Source organism: Gymnogyps californianus, chromosome Z, assembly GCF_018139145.2.
Source record: "Gymnogyps californianus isolate 813 chromosome Z, ASM1813914v2, whole genome shotgun sequence".
NCBI lineage: Eukaryota > Metazoa > Chordata > Aves > Accipitriformes > Cathartidae > Gymnogyps > Gymnogyps californianus.
In genome coordinates, this window is record NC_059500.1 from 63,028,599 (window position 1) to 63,045,447 (window position 16,849).

General features: G+C 37.4%; 1 protein-coding gene across 1 annotated transcript; it reads left to right on the plus strand.

Annotated features, from left to right (window-relative positions):
• Positions 1 to 3,354: 3,354 nt before the first annotated feature.
• On the plus strand, positions 3,355 to 16,033 carry ELOVL7 (ELOVL fatty acid elongase 7). The gene is given in 8 exon segments (XM_050913292.1): positions 3,355 to 3,419; positions 6,368 to 6,558; positions 9,039 to 9,119; positions 9,535 to 9,591; positions 11,333 to 11,438; positions 14,265 to 14,277; positions 14,280 to 14,400; positions 15,682 to 16,033. Coding segments are annotated over 8 exon segments (837 nt in total). The 5' UTR covers position 3,355; the 3' UTR covers positions 15,886 to 16,033.
• Positions 16,034 to 16,849: the final 816 nt, after the last annotated feature.

The following is a 16,849-nucleotide window of genomic DNA, read 5'->3' on the forward strand; positions in this document are numbered from 1 at the left end:
ATGATTTGTTTTTTGCTGAAGCACAAGCTAGTTGTTTATTTTGTGTGTGGGTATGTGGGGTTTTTTTGCTCTTCTATTTAAAAAAAAAAAAAAAAGGCAAGCCTTGATAATATTATTTTCCAGTACGTATGAATTTGTGGGTGAAGTAAGTGTAACAGAATAAGGCAAAATACCTTCCACGCTGCCATTAACCCTACTTGTAAGTTAACAAACAAAAAATCCTGACAAGATTAATGCAAACAATTATTCATAGAAATGTATTTACAAAGGAAAACTATGTAGCTAGTTAAGAAAATAACTAGAATTGTAAAGTACATTGAAAGTAAAGTAGAAGTGTTATATATGAAAGTTGATTTTAAATAAATCTTTTAACTGTAGAAAAGTTCTGAACAGCACTGTCTTTCTTGCAGACGTTACTCCTAGTCTTAAAATCATTAGTTTTAACTTACTGTACTTTGCTTACCTTCAGATTCAGAGTAATTGATCAGTCAGTATGTCTGTGTGGTGAGGCTGTGGCTGCTCTCTGGCTGGTACATCCTTCTTTCAAGCATAGTAACTAAACAGCAAAAACTTTCAGAATAACTTTAGCAACTGCTGTGGAGTTGTATCTTGCTTGCTTGGTTATGAACAGAAAAGAAACCTTGAAGGCTAAGAGCCTCTGCTGTCTTAGCTCTTGTGAAATATTTTAAAGGGAGAAGAGCTACGAGTGCTGGGGTCAGGAGAGGTGTGACAAATGCCTCTCCATCAGTATGGCAGGGGCTGGGAAACGTCAGGATTAGCTATTTTCATCTGCTGCCTTTCTGCTACCAGCAGAAGCAATCTATTGGAAATAGTCTGGTTCCAGATAAAAAGCTTGCTTTTGGTCCCAACGCCTAGCAGACATAAGAGTTGCTATTTAAACACTGACAGCATGTTTGTGTGACTCCTAGTGCAAAATTGAAGTGATGTCGACAAGTCAAGTAGATAAATGTAAAGAATTGTCTACTTGTGAGCTTGCAGTTGTCAGGATGAGAGTTTTGCACCATAAGAGGGAGGAAAAGTCAGTCAACATCCCCAAGCCCATAATAAATGGCAATTCATTTTGAGCCAGCATCCACATAGAATTTTCTGGATTTTTGAGAGCATGTTTTGAAGCAGTAGGTTACTTGATTAACTTAGGTCTTGGTCAGCATGTTAAGCTAGCCAGTCTGAGTTCCAGTAACATCTTCATCAGGGTGAGAGCAGGAAAACTGACTGGCAGTGAAATCAGTAAACGGTTTTTCTTGTTGAAGAACTGATTAAATATAATGTGATTATTTGTATTCGGTGAATATATTTATTGGAATATTGAGCCATACTGTGCACAAGGTGTCTGTAGGCTTTGGTAGAATATCGTTATAACTGCTGAAAAAGGTACCTTCTGTTTGCCATGCCTTGCCTCTTGATAGACTGTTCTCATGAGACTGAAATGGGAAGAATACTGGATTTTAAGGATAACTCATTGTAATCAATCTAACTATTTCAATAAAATAATTATTTATAAAATACAGATTTTTTAACACTTCCCTCCAGCACCAGTTACTTGCAGCTGAGTTGGGTGGCTGTCATAGTCAGGCAGTCTGAAGTACCTGGTGTTCAGGACAGGGTTGGGTTTACGTATGTTTGATATTATCCATAGTTTGGCTTATGGAGCAAGATGGCAGGGATATTTATAATTTGTCTCTAACCATAAAATCTTTCCTCTTGTGTGATTGCTAGTGCCAAAAGGAAAAGGGCCACTGAGGTTTCCTTTAGAAAAGGAAGAGGATGTCCCCTGCTTCTTCTGATTTTGCCGGCACTTTTATAAATGTAGAGCTTTGTAGCAAACATTGTAATATGAACACAGAGCATGTGAAAATGGTCAGCATAAAGGCACTGACATTGAGCTGGGAAATGCTGATGCTAGAGGATGGTATTTCTGGAAAATGTGAACTTAAAAGAGTCTTGCAGAGGGAATACTTTCTGAACACAAAATTGACGGTAGTTTCAGGTGTTCAGACACACAGGACAGAAGTGCAAGCAGGAAAACAAGTGGGTAGCAAAATGAGAATTGGGAAGAGGTAGGTCAGAGGAACTCTAATGGAGGCAAGCTTGCCTGTGTTGCATCTTGTGATGAAGGGTGGGTGTAGTGTACTTTGAGGTGCCTAAAAACTCCTGTGAAATGGCAGTGATCAGGAGGTACTTGTAGAAGTGGAGATAAGGGTGAAATTATTTTTCAGGAGTGTTAAGGTGAGGACAAATGAGAAGATGATAGTGGGGAGATCTGAGAAGAGAGATGCATTACCATCATGAGGGCAGAACTGTTACCATCATGAGGGCAGAACTGGCTCTCCAAACCTGCAGCTGGCTTAGCCTGGAGGAGATGTAGAAGGGCAGCCATAGGAAGGGAGCTGGTTATCAAGGTGTGCTGCAGCCTGGACTAACAAAGGTGAATACAGTGTGAAGATTGCACAGGGGTATGGAGAGAAATCATATGGTGAAGTGAGACACTAAGTGGGAATAGGAGAGACACCCTTCAAATGTGTTGGGATTTTTAAAAAGTATTTTCTAGGGTGAGTGACGCAAGGGAAGGGCTGATGAGTACTTGATTTTAGAGCAAAAATCAGTATACATGTATGCATACTTCTTTGAAAAGTTTTACATATGTAGGTGGTGCTGCATGCAAACTGGATGTGCTGGATAATTTTTGTGAGTTAATAGTATTACCAGTGGTACTATGACACTTCATGATCCTGGTGTGGAAACAGTTGATTCATCAGAGTCTGATTTGCATACTAATTATAACATAGCTAATTATTGTACTTAAAAGGAGTCTACAGACATATTGGTACCTCTCCTCCTTCCCACCTACCTTAGAAATACTTCTTAGTTAGAAAATTAAAATTTTCAATAGTGAATGGTGCAAAGCTGAACTTCTTCACATATCAGTGACTTGGACTTTAAGTGGAGATGGTAATAAAAATTAGTTTAAGCAGCTGTTCTTTATATTTTCCCCTTAACTGCAATGGTTAACCACAGCATGGTTTCTTGAGATAATGCTTTATTGCATGGAGGCAGCTTGTTTGGTATGTAGAGGTTACAAAATCATACAATTGTGCGTAACAGCTCAGCTATAAATCAGCCCCAAGCATAGTGCGATGTGGTCAGCTAACACTCCCTGATCTGTATTTCACATGTGGTGCTCTGTTAGCCCTGTCTATATTTTTTTCCATTCTGTTTCCTGAAAATCTTTTCCAAAACACTTTACTGACCCTTATTTTATTAATTACAAAAATCCGTATTTCTGTTTTGGTTTGTTTTCGTGCAGGCAGCATCATAAAATCTTAATCAAGTGAAAATGGCCTTTAGCAATCTGACATCAAAGGCTGTACTACTGTATGATGAATGGATTAAAGATGCCGGTGAGTCATTTAAATCTAAAATTTATTAACTTTCAATAATTTTGAATAGCAATGTGTAGCTATTCTAGGTGTACTGTTTATCAACTTAAAGTAGCTTTGTCTTCCTGTAAATGTTTCTAAGACTTGCCAGGTTACCTATTGACATTTTTAACTATAAAGAACAGACTAGTTTCTGCATGTTAAAAAAGGAAAAAAGCAAAACTCAGCTAGTTTATGGGTATATCCACACACTAAATAAAGTGCAGACAGTGATTCTTCTGTAAGAGTTTCTAGCTTGCCTGAATATATAGTTTAAGTTTTTCCTATGCTGCTGAATGTAAAGCTTTAAGTCTTTTTCATTACTGAACAATGATATTTTATCAGTCAATTGAGCTAGGTGCATGGTGTTACTGTATTTTGCTTTTGCAAAGTGAAAGAAATAAAAATCCTAATGAGTTACAGTATCTTGAAATTAATCCTAAGAGTAATTAACTCTGTCACAGTTATGCTTTGAAAAGGAATGTTAGCCTCTTGTTGCAGCTGGTATGAGGATGTTAAACACACTTTGCTTTAATGTTGTTGTTCTGTAGTTCTGTATGCTTACCAAAAAATGACAGAGATCTCAAGTTTGAGGTTAAGACCCATCTGTCGCAGTGGCATCCCTGAGTGTTCCTCCTTGGCACATAGTGACAGGGATTAGCTGATTCCTGGGGAAAACTTGAGAAGCAGTTAAGGTTTGATCAATAAAATTACTAATTTATGTTTTCTAGTATAGCTGAGAACCGTTTCTCTTGTTCTGTAGAACCACAGCATGCAAGTGAGAAGGGAGTTGTATCGGTATGACTCGTGGGGTGAAGTGGATTGGGATGGAGCTGGGTGATGGAGCATTTCTGCTGCAGTGTCCATGACTTCAGAATTTGAATTCCTTGTCTCCCTGCCTACCAGCGCTCGTATTTGGCATCTCATAGCGTATTGTTAGTGGCGGGACATGGTTTCCTCAGGATCAAGCTGGGAAGACCAATGGGAAAGTTTTGGTAGTACCAGTGCAAGGGGTGGATGCAGAAAAAGCAGTCAGTTGTGAAAAGCTGGTGATTCTCTTGCAGTGCAACACCTACAGATGCCTAGTGCTGTGGTTTACAATCCTTGTTGGTCTGTGGGCAGCAGCACTGGGCACATTACAGGCTGTGAGCAGCATTATAATGTGCTTTCCTCCTCAATCTGTTTCAAAACTTCCAGTGGCTGTAAACAACATCAGAGGATCTCATGAGTGATAGGTTGCTTGAATGCTGTGGGTTGAAAAATCACTGACTTAAGACATTTGGCCATGAATTAAACACTTCAAAAAAATTGCAATGGTATAATTTCACCCCCAAAATACAGCAGCAAACCATGAAACCAGCAGTTTACTGAGTCAATAGTTAAGTTAGGGGTCATTCAGAAACGAATCTTCCAAAAGTCAGTTTATGAAAATAAAAAAACCCAAACAAACATGAAGTTCTGTCGTGGTTTAACCCCAGTCAGCAGCTAAGCACCACGCAGCTGCTTCCTCCTCCCCCCTCCCAGTGGGGTGGGGAGGAGGAAAGGAAAAAAAAAGTAAAACTCATGGGTTGAGATAAGAACAGTTTAATAACTAAAGTAAAATATAATACTAACAATAGTAATAATGAAATATAATAATAATAGTAGTAATGAAAAGGAATACAACAAAAAAAGGGGGGGGGGGGGGGAACCAGTGATACACAATGCAGTTGCTCACCACCTGCTGACCAATGCCCAGTTAGTTCCTGAGCCGCGATCCGCACCGCCCGGCAACCCCCCCCCCTCCGTTTATATACTGGGCATGATGTTCCATGGTATGGAATACCCCCTTGGCTAGTTCGGGTCAGCTGCCCCGGCTATGCTCCCTCCCAGCTTCTTGCACACCTGCTTGCTGGCAGAGCATGGGAAACTGAAAAGTCCTTGGCTTAAGATAAGTGCTACTTAGCAACAACTAAAACATCAGAGTGTTACCAGCATCATTCTCACACTAAATCCAAAACACAGCACTGTACCAGCTACTATGAAGAGAGTTAACTCTGTCCCAGCCAAAACCAGGACAAGTTCATATCAGTTCTGCTGCTTATGGAGAAATGTGGAAGTCTTTGGTGAGCTGGGACTTGGTGATGAACCACAAAAGGGTGCAGTGGAATCATGGTGAAGCTCAGAGGGAGCGCCTGCCAGCCTCTGCTGTGGGGAGAGGGAGAGGGTGTGTGTAGGAGGAGGACTCTGCAATACTTCTGTCTGGGATAACTGGAGAGGAACTTGTAACACTTTTGCCATCTGGAGGCTTGTAATATGGAAGTGTGTGTTTTATGTGAAAGTGGTGACGTGTCTGCACTGAATAGGCACAAGCCTCAAGTACTAAGCTATGAATACCAACTGATGGGACAGAAGGTCTTCTAACTTTAAAATCCCCATACTTACTATGTCTAACATCATACTGCTTATAAAGGTCAAGGATCTTGAAAAGTGGGGCTACTCCCTGTCTGTGACTTGAACTTGTGAAATAAGGTTCCTGCTTTTCCAGAAGAATGAAGTCTCAAGTGGAAATGCAGCCTCAGTGATCTGCTTGTGCATTGCCTTCCCATGCTGCCCTCTGAGCCATGTTCATGTGTGAAAACGCAGACTTTTCATGAAGGAGAGCTCTAGACAGAAAATCGCGTCACTCATGATTCTATGTCTCCATTACGTGTGAAGGATCGATGCAGAAAGAAGTGTTGAATCCTACAGGTGCTAAATCTTGTTATCCAGTTGGTATAGATTTGAGGTGAATGGACTCTGAAACATGATCAGTGACAGCAAAACCTAAACTGTTAAGAATTAAGTACCTTTCTGTAGCTGTTTTAGGATTTAGTAAGTACTGGAAAGATCTGATTTCTTTTTCTTTTTTTTTTTTTTTTTTTTTCCCTCCACCCCCTCCCCTCCTCTAGATCCAAGACTGGAAGGCTGGCCACTCATGTCTTCACCTTTTCCAACAACTTTTATCATTGGAACCTACATTTATTTTGTCACTTCCTTGGGACCCAAACTCATGGAAAATAAAACACCTTTTGAACTCAGGCAGATAATGGTGTTTTATAATTTTAGCGTAGTAGCCCTCTCTTTATATATGACTTATGAAGTAAGTACTACTTTTATTTGTAATGTATTTATATATTTTGTGTCTCTAACTACTAACTTTTAATAAATCTATTAATATAATTCCTACTCTGCAATTCTTAAAAAACTGTTATTCTGATTGTTGTAATTATATTCCTCCAAGCAGTATGCTAAACTAATTGCGCTCATACTTGAAAAAAGGGAATAAGTCATACCTAGAAAAAAAGATTGTAAAACATTTTATGTGTCATTATATGTAATTTACAAAATTAAAAATTCTCATAACTTATTTAATTTCCCTGGGCAGTAGCAGGTAAAGCAGACTACGTGTTTTTCTTTGTTGTAATTGTTTCTGTCCTACTGCATGATAGTCAACACTGATGTTTCAAACACTGTATAGAGTATGTTTACTATGGAATAATCTTCAGTTAGATCTGCCTTTTAAATGACAGAAGTTAACGAAATCTAATTTGGGGATCTTCATCCTTTAAAAAAAAACCCAAAACCACAAAAAAACCCCCAAAACCAAAAAACACCACCCCCAAGCCCCCACAGTGCAAACCATGAAAATCTTTAGCATTGATTCCCCCCCCCCCCCAACCCCAAAATAGCAAACTCTCTTTCTCTCAAAAGGAATGTTGAGATTTTGCTGTAGTTCATAGCTCAAGCAAATGTCAGACTTTAAGACTGGAAAGCCTGATGAGTTGTGTAGCGTTATGGGTTGAACGACCTAAAAATCCTTAACTGTGAGTGGTATGACTATGTAGAAGCTTTAATTTAGAACCTTAAACCTTAAGATAGCTAATATCTGTTGTGTTTTTGGTTGGGGTTTTTGGTTGGGGTTGATGAGTTTGGTTTGGTTTTTCTTTTGGTTGGTGTTGGTGGTTTTTTTTTTTTTTTTTGGTTGGTGGTTGGGGGGTTGGTTTTTTTTATTTGTTTTGTTGGGTTTTGGGGGGGTTTGTTGATTGTTTTTTAAAGTGTAGCTATTTAATGATAGTATTGTGTGAATGATAGGCTTATACACTTGCTTGGTGAAGCATCACTATGCTAGTACTGACACTCTTTGTGTTAAATCTGGCTATGCGGCTATTTCAGGTTTGGCAAACTGGTAATGAAAAGTTGTCAGATTATTGTGCCAAATTGGCAGGATACCTTTCTGTTAGCTCAATTTGCATAAATTTCATCATGAGTTACAGTGAACTGCTTGACATTTCTTTTAACAGCACTCTGAAGGCAGTGCAGCTGCAGCTACTTTGTGTCATGACTATTGTGTGGAAAGCGGTGGGCAAGATGCATGCATTTGATATTTAGACTTTGTTTTGAAAAATCACCCAACTTCTTTTGTGATTTGGTGCCAAGTTTGGTTTTGGTTATAACCTTCAGAAACAAAAAAAAAAAATTTAAACTTCTGTTAGTGTCTGACACTAAGACAGTATTCAATTAATCTGCTGTCAAGACTTCCATGTTACAATTTCATGAAAGCATGCATGGATAGAGTGTAACAGATTGAATTTCTGCTATTGTCTGGTGCTCAGCAAAGAGCTGATTCTTTCCCTCTTTGGAACCAAGCCATTTGGTGGGTGCTTTAGTATTGTACTGTCTTGGTGGTGTTTCAAATCTTGTTTTATTTAAGCAACTGATTCTTTTAGGAAGTTAAACGGACTAAAATCCTCCATGTGTTAAGAGAGCTGAACTCCTATCATGCATGGGTGGATGATGATGATCAATGGATGAGAAGCACTTTATAAAGAGAGATAAGATACAGTAGTCCTAGTGGCTGGCAGGGGAATGAGCCAACTGTAATATTAACAGTGTTGCTCTTGTCCAAGCTTTGATGTATTCCAAGGGGAAAGATTAAATGATATTTGTTACATACAGTCCTTTGGTCATGCGTGTGCTCTCAATTGTAAAACCCTAGCTTCTCATCGCTTGTATCAGTGAAAGACTACTTGAATCATGCAGTTTAAGCAAAATTTTAGAAACTGTGATACTGAAAATATAGTGCATATTGATTCATTCCTTGTTTTTAATGATATTAAGCTGTATTTTTCTGTTGTGCTGGTTTTCTTTCAGTATTAACATGGTGTGCTGGTTTCTTTTCAGTATTAAGACAGTTGGCTGTGACAGCAATCTTCAAAAAAATTTCAAAATGTTTGATTTGGTTTTGTGGTCTGATTTGCACTGTGAGTTGCTTTTTTAACATTGGTTTTGAGATGCAGCTGTTTCTCCTCTTCAGTTACTAATGCTGAAATAATGGATGTAGGAAGAAAGTTCTTGTCTATAGGTGTGGTCCTGGAATTAGAAATTCATTAGTCTGCAATAGCAAAGGATTTTGTGGTAGCTAGCCTGCACAGAAGTAGATGATTGACAAGGCTGCTGATTCAACAAGTTTTTAATATTGTTTTCCCCTCCTGTTTAGTGATAGTGAAAGTAATACAAAATCAACGAATTTTTCGAAAGACATAAAGTAAATCTTTGCCCTTTCCCTTTTCTTTGCTCCAGTTTCTTATGTCGGGTTGGGCTACAGGCTACTCATTCCGGTGCGATATCGTTGACTACTCGAGGTCACCTACAGCTCTAAGAGTAAGTTGCCAAACAAAAAGCCAAATTGTTATGCTACACTGACTTTATTTTTAGAAATGCTTTTTGAACAACCAAATGTACTGCTGTAGAGTGGAATGCACTAAATGGAAATGCCCTCTTGCATAATGTAGAGCATGTGAGTTAACTGGACGGGTTGATTGTTTGGGAGAAGGAAAGAGGCAACATATTTGTTGTCTTGTTCTTCTTCGTTTTAAAATTCCTTCAGGATTAAAAAATGTTTTCTTTTTTTAAAGAAAAACCAAACAAACCATACATGTAAATATTTCTGTCAGCCTTGTGACACCACTTACTTGTCCCAATACTTTCCTTTGTATCGTTACTTATTTTTCCTGCAGCTGCTTAGTTTTATTTATGACTATTATGATTTGACAATTTCTGTTTTTTACTCTTGCAGATGGTACGAACTTGTTGGCTTTACTACTTTTCCAAGTTCATTGAATTATTAGACACTGTAAGTATTTGTAGCCTAATAAAAGAAGTAGTGATGTTTCCTTTTCATAGAAGAAGAACCGGTGCTGTTGGGAGCTGGGGGCATAAATTGCTTTTTATTTAGCCCTCCAATCTTCAATTACTGGAATACCATCAGGGTGTTTACCCTTATTATCTCTTCTCATCTTATTGTCCCATTACACTGTCATACCTTGATTATCAGGAAAAATGTTAATGAGGGAACACACCTTTAAAAATTTAGGAAGCCCTGATAACTTGTCTGTTTAACAGCTGAATACACTAACCTGCTGTGCTATGGCAATGCTTGTCTCAACACTGCAGATAAAAAACAGTGTTGATCATGCTGAATTTTTTTTCCACGTCATCTTCAGATTTTATCTTCTACATTCAGAGTATTTGCATCAGCAGCTCTGAATACAGCATAGATTGCCATACTACCTGCCCTAAATTCCTGTGTATGCCTTGGGGTTCATGACTATAGATGCGTTTGATATCAGGCTGGCACTCTAACCTGTTTCAAAGAAAGTCTGAGCAGCAATGCATTGAGCAGAGTACAGACCTCGCTCACCACCAGCAGCCATCTGCCTTCCCCTCTTCCCAAGACCGATACCTAGTAGGGTTGGTTTAGCTATTTTCAAACCAGCTTCTGAGTGTTGGAATGAGGTGCGATTTCATTTGCCCTGTTGTGTGGGGCACAATAGTGGTGATTCAGGAACTGACTCATGAGCAGTTAGGATGTTCTACATCCTGCGAGCAAAGTTAGCCTTCTAACTTTCATCTGCAAATACTCGTGATTCAGCACTGGAAGAATCTTACTGACTGAGCCAAATGGAATGGTAATGGAAGGGCCAGGAATGCTAAACTGGAAAAGCCTTACAAGTTTAGTCCTCTATTTACCTTACTACCTACTGGTTAGACTGCTCCTTTTTAATTAGTCCTGAGCCTGAAAAATTCATTTTTTAAAAATTTGTTTTGTTTGAATCCACCCAATCAGGTACCTGTTTCTCAGCAGCTTTTTGGTTGTGTTGCAAAAGTAATTTCTTAGCTGTATTTAAGTCAGCTGTTTCCAAGTGTTTTCCCCGGCACACCAGACTTCTTTTCTTCTGTGTTCATTTCCTTGCAATCTGATACTAACCTTTGCATGACCTTAGTTCTTACACAGTTTTCTTTATGTCTTCCCTTAACACTTCATTGATGTCTGTCCTTTAAAATGTGACCCATCAATATCGATTAAAAATACCTACATATATTCTGTCCAATTTTGCCTTTTTCCAAGGGTAGCTAAGTCAGTGTTCATAATAAAGTGCTATTTCTCTAACTTAGTATTTTCTACTGTCTCTATCTGTTGCTAGTCTGTTGGTTAATTTTCTCAAATGGCCTTGCATTAGTAGTTCAGGGGACTTAATATCTGATGCTTCTAGATACATCTTAATCCAAGCAAGTCCATCTTACGCTGTCCATTGCACACATAGGTGATGGCTCAACCTTGGACATTTGCTTTCAAAGCTTGCCCTGGCTTTGAGACTCCACAGGTGGATTTTACATACTGGTTTAATTTTTTTTTTTGAAAACTAGTCTGCATATCCAGAGCCTCAGTTTCTCTTCTTCTCCCAAGACTGCAACTGTGAAGAATTTTTAAGTGTATAGTAGTGATCAACCACCACTGATGCATACAGTTTTCTGTAAGTACGTTGGGCTTGATTATCTTCTGTAACATTCTGTTCATTAAAAATCTGTTTCAGATATTTTTTGTGCTGCGTAAGAAAAACAACCAAGTTACATTCCTGCATGTCTTTCATCATTCCATCATGCCATGGACCTGGTGGTTTGGAGTCAAATTTGCTGCAGGTAGTGGAGAGAGAGTTTAAGTTGTACATATCTTCTGGTAGTGAAAGTTAACTATGCTGGACAAAAATATTTAAAGAACAGAATTAAAAACCTTGCAAACATCAATGTTTTTAAACTTAGATGTCTGCATTATTTCATGGAACATCTGAGATCATAATTATTTAAATGGATGGGGAGTACTCATTTTTCCTATTTGACAGCATTTTGTGCAGTGTTGGTTTCTCATAGGGAGGAAAAGGTGCAGAGGAGAGAGCTGTATATAAGCAAAGAGTATTATTACGTGAAAAAGAGATGTGACTGCAAAATCAGAAGTGCTAGGGGAGAGGTATGAGGCAGATAACTCTGTGAAACTATTTCAAAGCCATCTGCCCCCTGAAATGTAAGAACCGAGTTGGAGGGGAGGACTACGTTCTCATTTTTTTTGACTGTTTAAGAAATTGTTCAGGCTTTGTTGCAGTTATTTTTACTGACTTTAGGTAGCATAATTGGGGTTTATTTACATCTAATACTTTGGCTTTCACAAAACTACAGAAAAATTTTTCTGGACCTTACTTATTAAAGAAACTTATTTGAATTGTACTGAATTGAAAGTCTTTGTCCATTTCTAGCTTACCTTCACTTTTCCTTTCCTGCTCTGTGTGTCTATGCATGTATCTTCCTATGCTATATTATTAGTGTGCACCACTAATAAAAATATGGCTTGCCGTGAGAATAGCCTGATAAGCACAGAGTGGAGAAATGCACAGTCATTTAGTAGCCATCTCTAGGAGGATGTAGGGTTTTTTCAGGAGTTTTCCACTGAAAAAAGGATTTTCTTGTATGTATTTCTTCACTTATGTCTCTGGCCTGTTTTTTTTCTCCCCAAAAAATCGGTGCAAATTGATGAGAGAACCGTTGCTTATTAAATCTGATCTGTTAGTGCCTGTTTTATGAATACAAAAATAAGACCTGGAAGCAGTCCAGAAATTTGTAGATGGAATATTTTGAACATGTCAGTGTGCAGATTTTCCTAGTGTATAAAAGGATATACTTCTGCTGTATTTGTTGAGTTTCTGTTATTAGGAAGCGGTGTCTTGATTGTGTCTTTCTCAAATGTTGCTGAGTAACTGGTATTCTAAGTTAATGATGAAATTGTGAATAGTGTTCTCAGCATACAGTTCAGTATGTTTATAGATTTGCAAAGAAACCCCAGCAACTAACAGTCCCTCCTCTTCAACCTTGAAAAGTTTCCATTTATAGGTAACTAACTTTCTGCCTTTTATCTGGACATCGGATCAGTATACCAGCTACAGGCTTCTGATTTTGTATCAGATTCAAATTTCCTGTGTGATAATTTGACAAATACTTTCAGCAAAGTGTGCAAGAACTGTTTTGTCCTCTGCTCATAATAGTCCTTCATATTCATGCAGAGCTGTGTTTATTCCCACAACTTTATTGCTTATCTTTATACTAATCTTTCCAAATATTGTTCTGTTTGATAACTTAAATTTTTTTCCAAGAATTTCAGTCCTGCTGATGATTATCTTGTATTCAGTTTCATCACTGTTTGTCCTTCTAAATAGTGACATTGATCAAGTTTTCAACCTGTTTTGTAGAAAAACAACGGTTTGAAAGGAGATGCTGATTCTTCTCTGATCTGATGTAAACAGGGAATTGTAAAATGGTGCTTATATATGGTCTTGCTTTTTGGAGCATATTTTTATACTGTTGATTAGGTTGTTTTCTTCTCTTTTCTCTGCTTTAACTATTTATTTTTTCTTCTGAATATTCACTGTGCAAGCTAAAAAAAGTATGTACGTTTGAACTGTAAGAACACTCGAATTATTTTTAAAAATACAAATAGCTAAGTTTCAAAGAAAGTTTGCAATCACAGCTGGAGCAGTTATGACCTATCAAGCTGGAAGATTAGTGTGAGCTACTAAAATCACAAAATAAATTTTATTTTTAACTTGAATGATTCTTAATGAAAATTGGCTTTTTTTCTCACCAAATGTCTATTTTTGTCATCTGTTTTTCTTCCTGATGCTCAGTATTTTCATGTTCATATTTCTCTTAAATATTTGCTGTCTGACACTTCTTGGATCATTTTTACTTATAATTTCTTTTGTTCATTAAAATAAAATTACTTTGAGCAGGATCATCTAACTCCATGGTTGATCCAATGGAAAAGGAAATATTTCCTTACTTGCTTTGTGAAATGTTCGTATCTTACCAGTTTCAGTCATGAGTTTGCCCCAAATGGGGCTACTTGACCTTAAATTTCCTTTTCACTGTAAGTATGTCTTTGAAATGGAGGATGGATTTGTAAGACCCTCACTTAGGTCATGATTCCGAAAACTTACTGTCTGAAACTGTGATTCCTTCCCTGGAAATCTGGAAATCTGTGTTGGGGAGAGAATTATTACTTATCCTCCAGAGCTTTGCACAGTTCATCATGATGTCTAGAAAAGAGGTGTAAAACAGGAGGAACACTGTTTCTGCTAAATTCTCTATGTCTCCATCACATATATGTTTTAATAATAAAAAATAATTAAAAAAAGAACCCAAAGAACAAAAAATTCCACTAAAACCTTTTACAGGTAATTAGATCAGCTAGGTTTTATTGCTGTTTTGGAAGTGCTTAGATAAGCCTTTCCTGAGAAAGGAAACGATACGATACCTCGAATTGGTGTCAACCCAATTCAGGTAAATACTTGAGGTTAATCAAAGTCTGTAGGTTTTGTGGTACGTGTTTTTTCTACCCCAACTCAAAACAAACTACTAGGATCTGAGGTGGCTTTTTGAATACGTGATGCAATAATACTACTATATTTTGTTTTTATACAGGTGGTTTAGGAACTTTCATGCTTTGCTGAACTGTATTGTCCATGTTGTCATGTACACTTATTATGGAATCTGTTCTTTGGGACCAGCCTATCATAAATATTTGTGGTGGAAAAAATACATGACAACTATACAGCTTGTGAGTAACTTTGACGTAAACACCTCTCAGCTGATTGTGGCTAACACAGACTTAATGCAATACATTTGTACTTTTAGTTATGTTCATGTGTGTCGCTTACAGCTGGTACAAGGTTCACTCATGTTTTAATCGAGTAAAACAAAAGTTGTGAGCTCCACTCAGTTATATACTTAAACCTGCTGAATTCAGTGTTCACTGTAATCACAGATTTAGACACGTGAGCTTTTCAGTTATGCAGTACTTGGTAAATATATCTACAAAACTCATTGCCTGTATAAAAATGATTAGAATGTAAGTTTACACCAAGAGAACATAAACTAATGTAGAGAATACGCATGTGACTAGTAGTGAGGAAAGGGAAAAAGAAGTATTTCTTCAGAATGTCATGCTTGTTCTTTCATAGAAATGTTTATGTTTAGAGAATTTACCTCTCTAACTCAGAGCATTAAAAACACTCTTGCAATAATTACATTAAATGTTTTATCAGCCTTAGATCACTTTCAAAAGGTTACTGCTCTGGGTGCTTTTTCATGCCCAGCTTTTTTAATAGCTGAATTTTCAAAATTCAGCTTCTGGCTAAACAATTAGTTTGGCCTGAGCAAGAATGCTGATGGAGGAGGGAAAGGAGCAGGGAGAAGCAGCCATGGCTGTCTGTTGCACCAGATCTGGTGTTAATAGAATAGTTCTGTAACCATGTGTAACTCTGAAGAATTTAGCTTGAATATTTATAACTTAAAGTCTTTTTGTCTTGGAGGCACTACCAGTGGATTATTAACTTGGAGTTCATGTGGAAATTTTTTTTTTTTTAAATCCTCCATTAAATTGTTTTTTGGGACCTGCAGACCTTTGTGTCACATGCAGGGACGGTGACAATTCATGTTCACCAATCCTATAATGGTTGCCTTTATGTTTTTTCTGGCTAATTTTTCTAAAGGAGCTCCCATTTGTCATTAGTCAAACACTGTCTGTCACCGCTTTCTTCTCCGAACTGGCCAGGGCAGACTCCATTCTCCTAGTATGGGTTTCTCAGTGCTGCTTGTAATTCAGTTTGTCCCAGGACTTCTCTTTCTTTACTCTGTGAAAGTCTTTTTCAGTGGAGTAACATTTTGGGAGAGGGGCTCTAAAGGTGCATCTCTCATTTTAAAAAGTGCCCTGCTCCTGCTGCCCTCCCCCCCACTTTCTGTTTTTCTGTATGCAAGTTATGCTGAATCTTTTTAAATTTCTGTAGTAAGTTTGTCATTTATTTTAAAAGTATTTCTTTTCTTCACCTTTTTCCTTCAGGTCCAGTTTATTATGGTTACAGGCCACATAGGACAAATCTACATCATGGATGATTGTCCGTACCAGTATCCAATTTTCATGTTTATTATTTGGCTATATGGCTCTATGTTTTTAGTCTTGTTTCTCCACTTCTGGTACCACGCTTACACAAAAGGACAAAGACTACCAAAGATGGCAAGAAATGGCATCAGCAAAGATCAGTGAAACAAACTCTTGTCTCTAAAACAAAAAAAGTGTATATGTCAAAGTGGAAACTTGCACTACTTGACAATCAAGATATTTAGGTGCACACACTACATGGTGTATATTTTGTATGTTTTCTTCCAAACAGAATTTGTATTTTTACCATAAGTTATTTGGGATTCAGATTTTGGGGGGTGGGGGGAGCAGCGTGGATCTCTGATTTAAAAAAAAAAAAAAAAGAAAAAAGGCATTTTTTTCAACAACTTGTTCATGTCTATCCTATAAGAAATCAACGGATAGATGATCTCTATCTAGAAGATGCATGAAAGTAAAGATACTCATTGGGAAATTAAAATGTGTATGATGAGTACTGAGTACTTTGAACACTGAGGGAAAAAATTACTTCACCTTAAATGTTATAAGTTGCTGAGACTGTCAGCTGAATTTTATTAAAAGAATGAATCTTCAATAAGTACTGTTTTATAGAATCTAAAGCTTATTATTAATATAGTTAATACATAACATTATTACATGTGTTTACAAACTATATTACTTTAAAGAAAGAAATGTATGTTAATTGGTCAAGGGTGGCGTTTCATTTGAAGATCATAGATTTTTGGATAGACTGTCTTTTACTAAGATAACTTAATTCATTTCATGTTCTACTCACTTGAACATTATTCTAAATGTCGGAAACTTACTAATTTGAGGATTATCCAACTGTCTTGTAGCGTAATGATCAAAATATCCTACTGATTTGTTCACCAAAGTATCCCAATGTACTTACTATTAAATGTTCTATGGACATATTTTGATATTGGTAGCCTAGGCTGTTTGGGGCGGGGGGGGGGGAATCTTGTAATTCAATAGCCAAAATCTTAGTCCTCAAATAAGTTTTAAAAAAATTTTTTGATTGAAGCCTGAATGTTACCTAGCATGATTGTACTGTGCTCTATTTTCTTCTTTTCCATTATCTATTGAAATA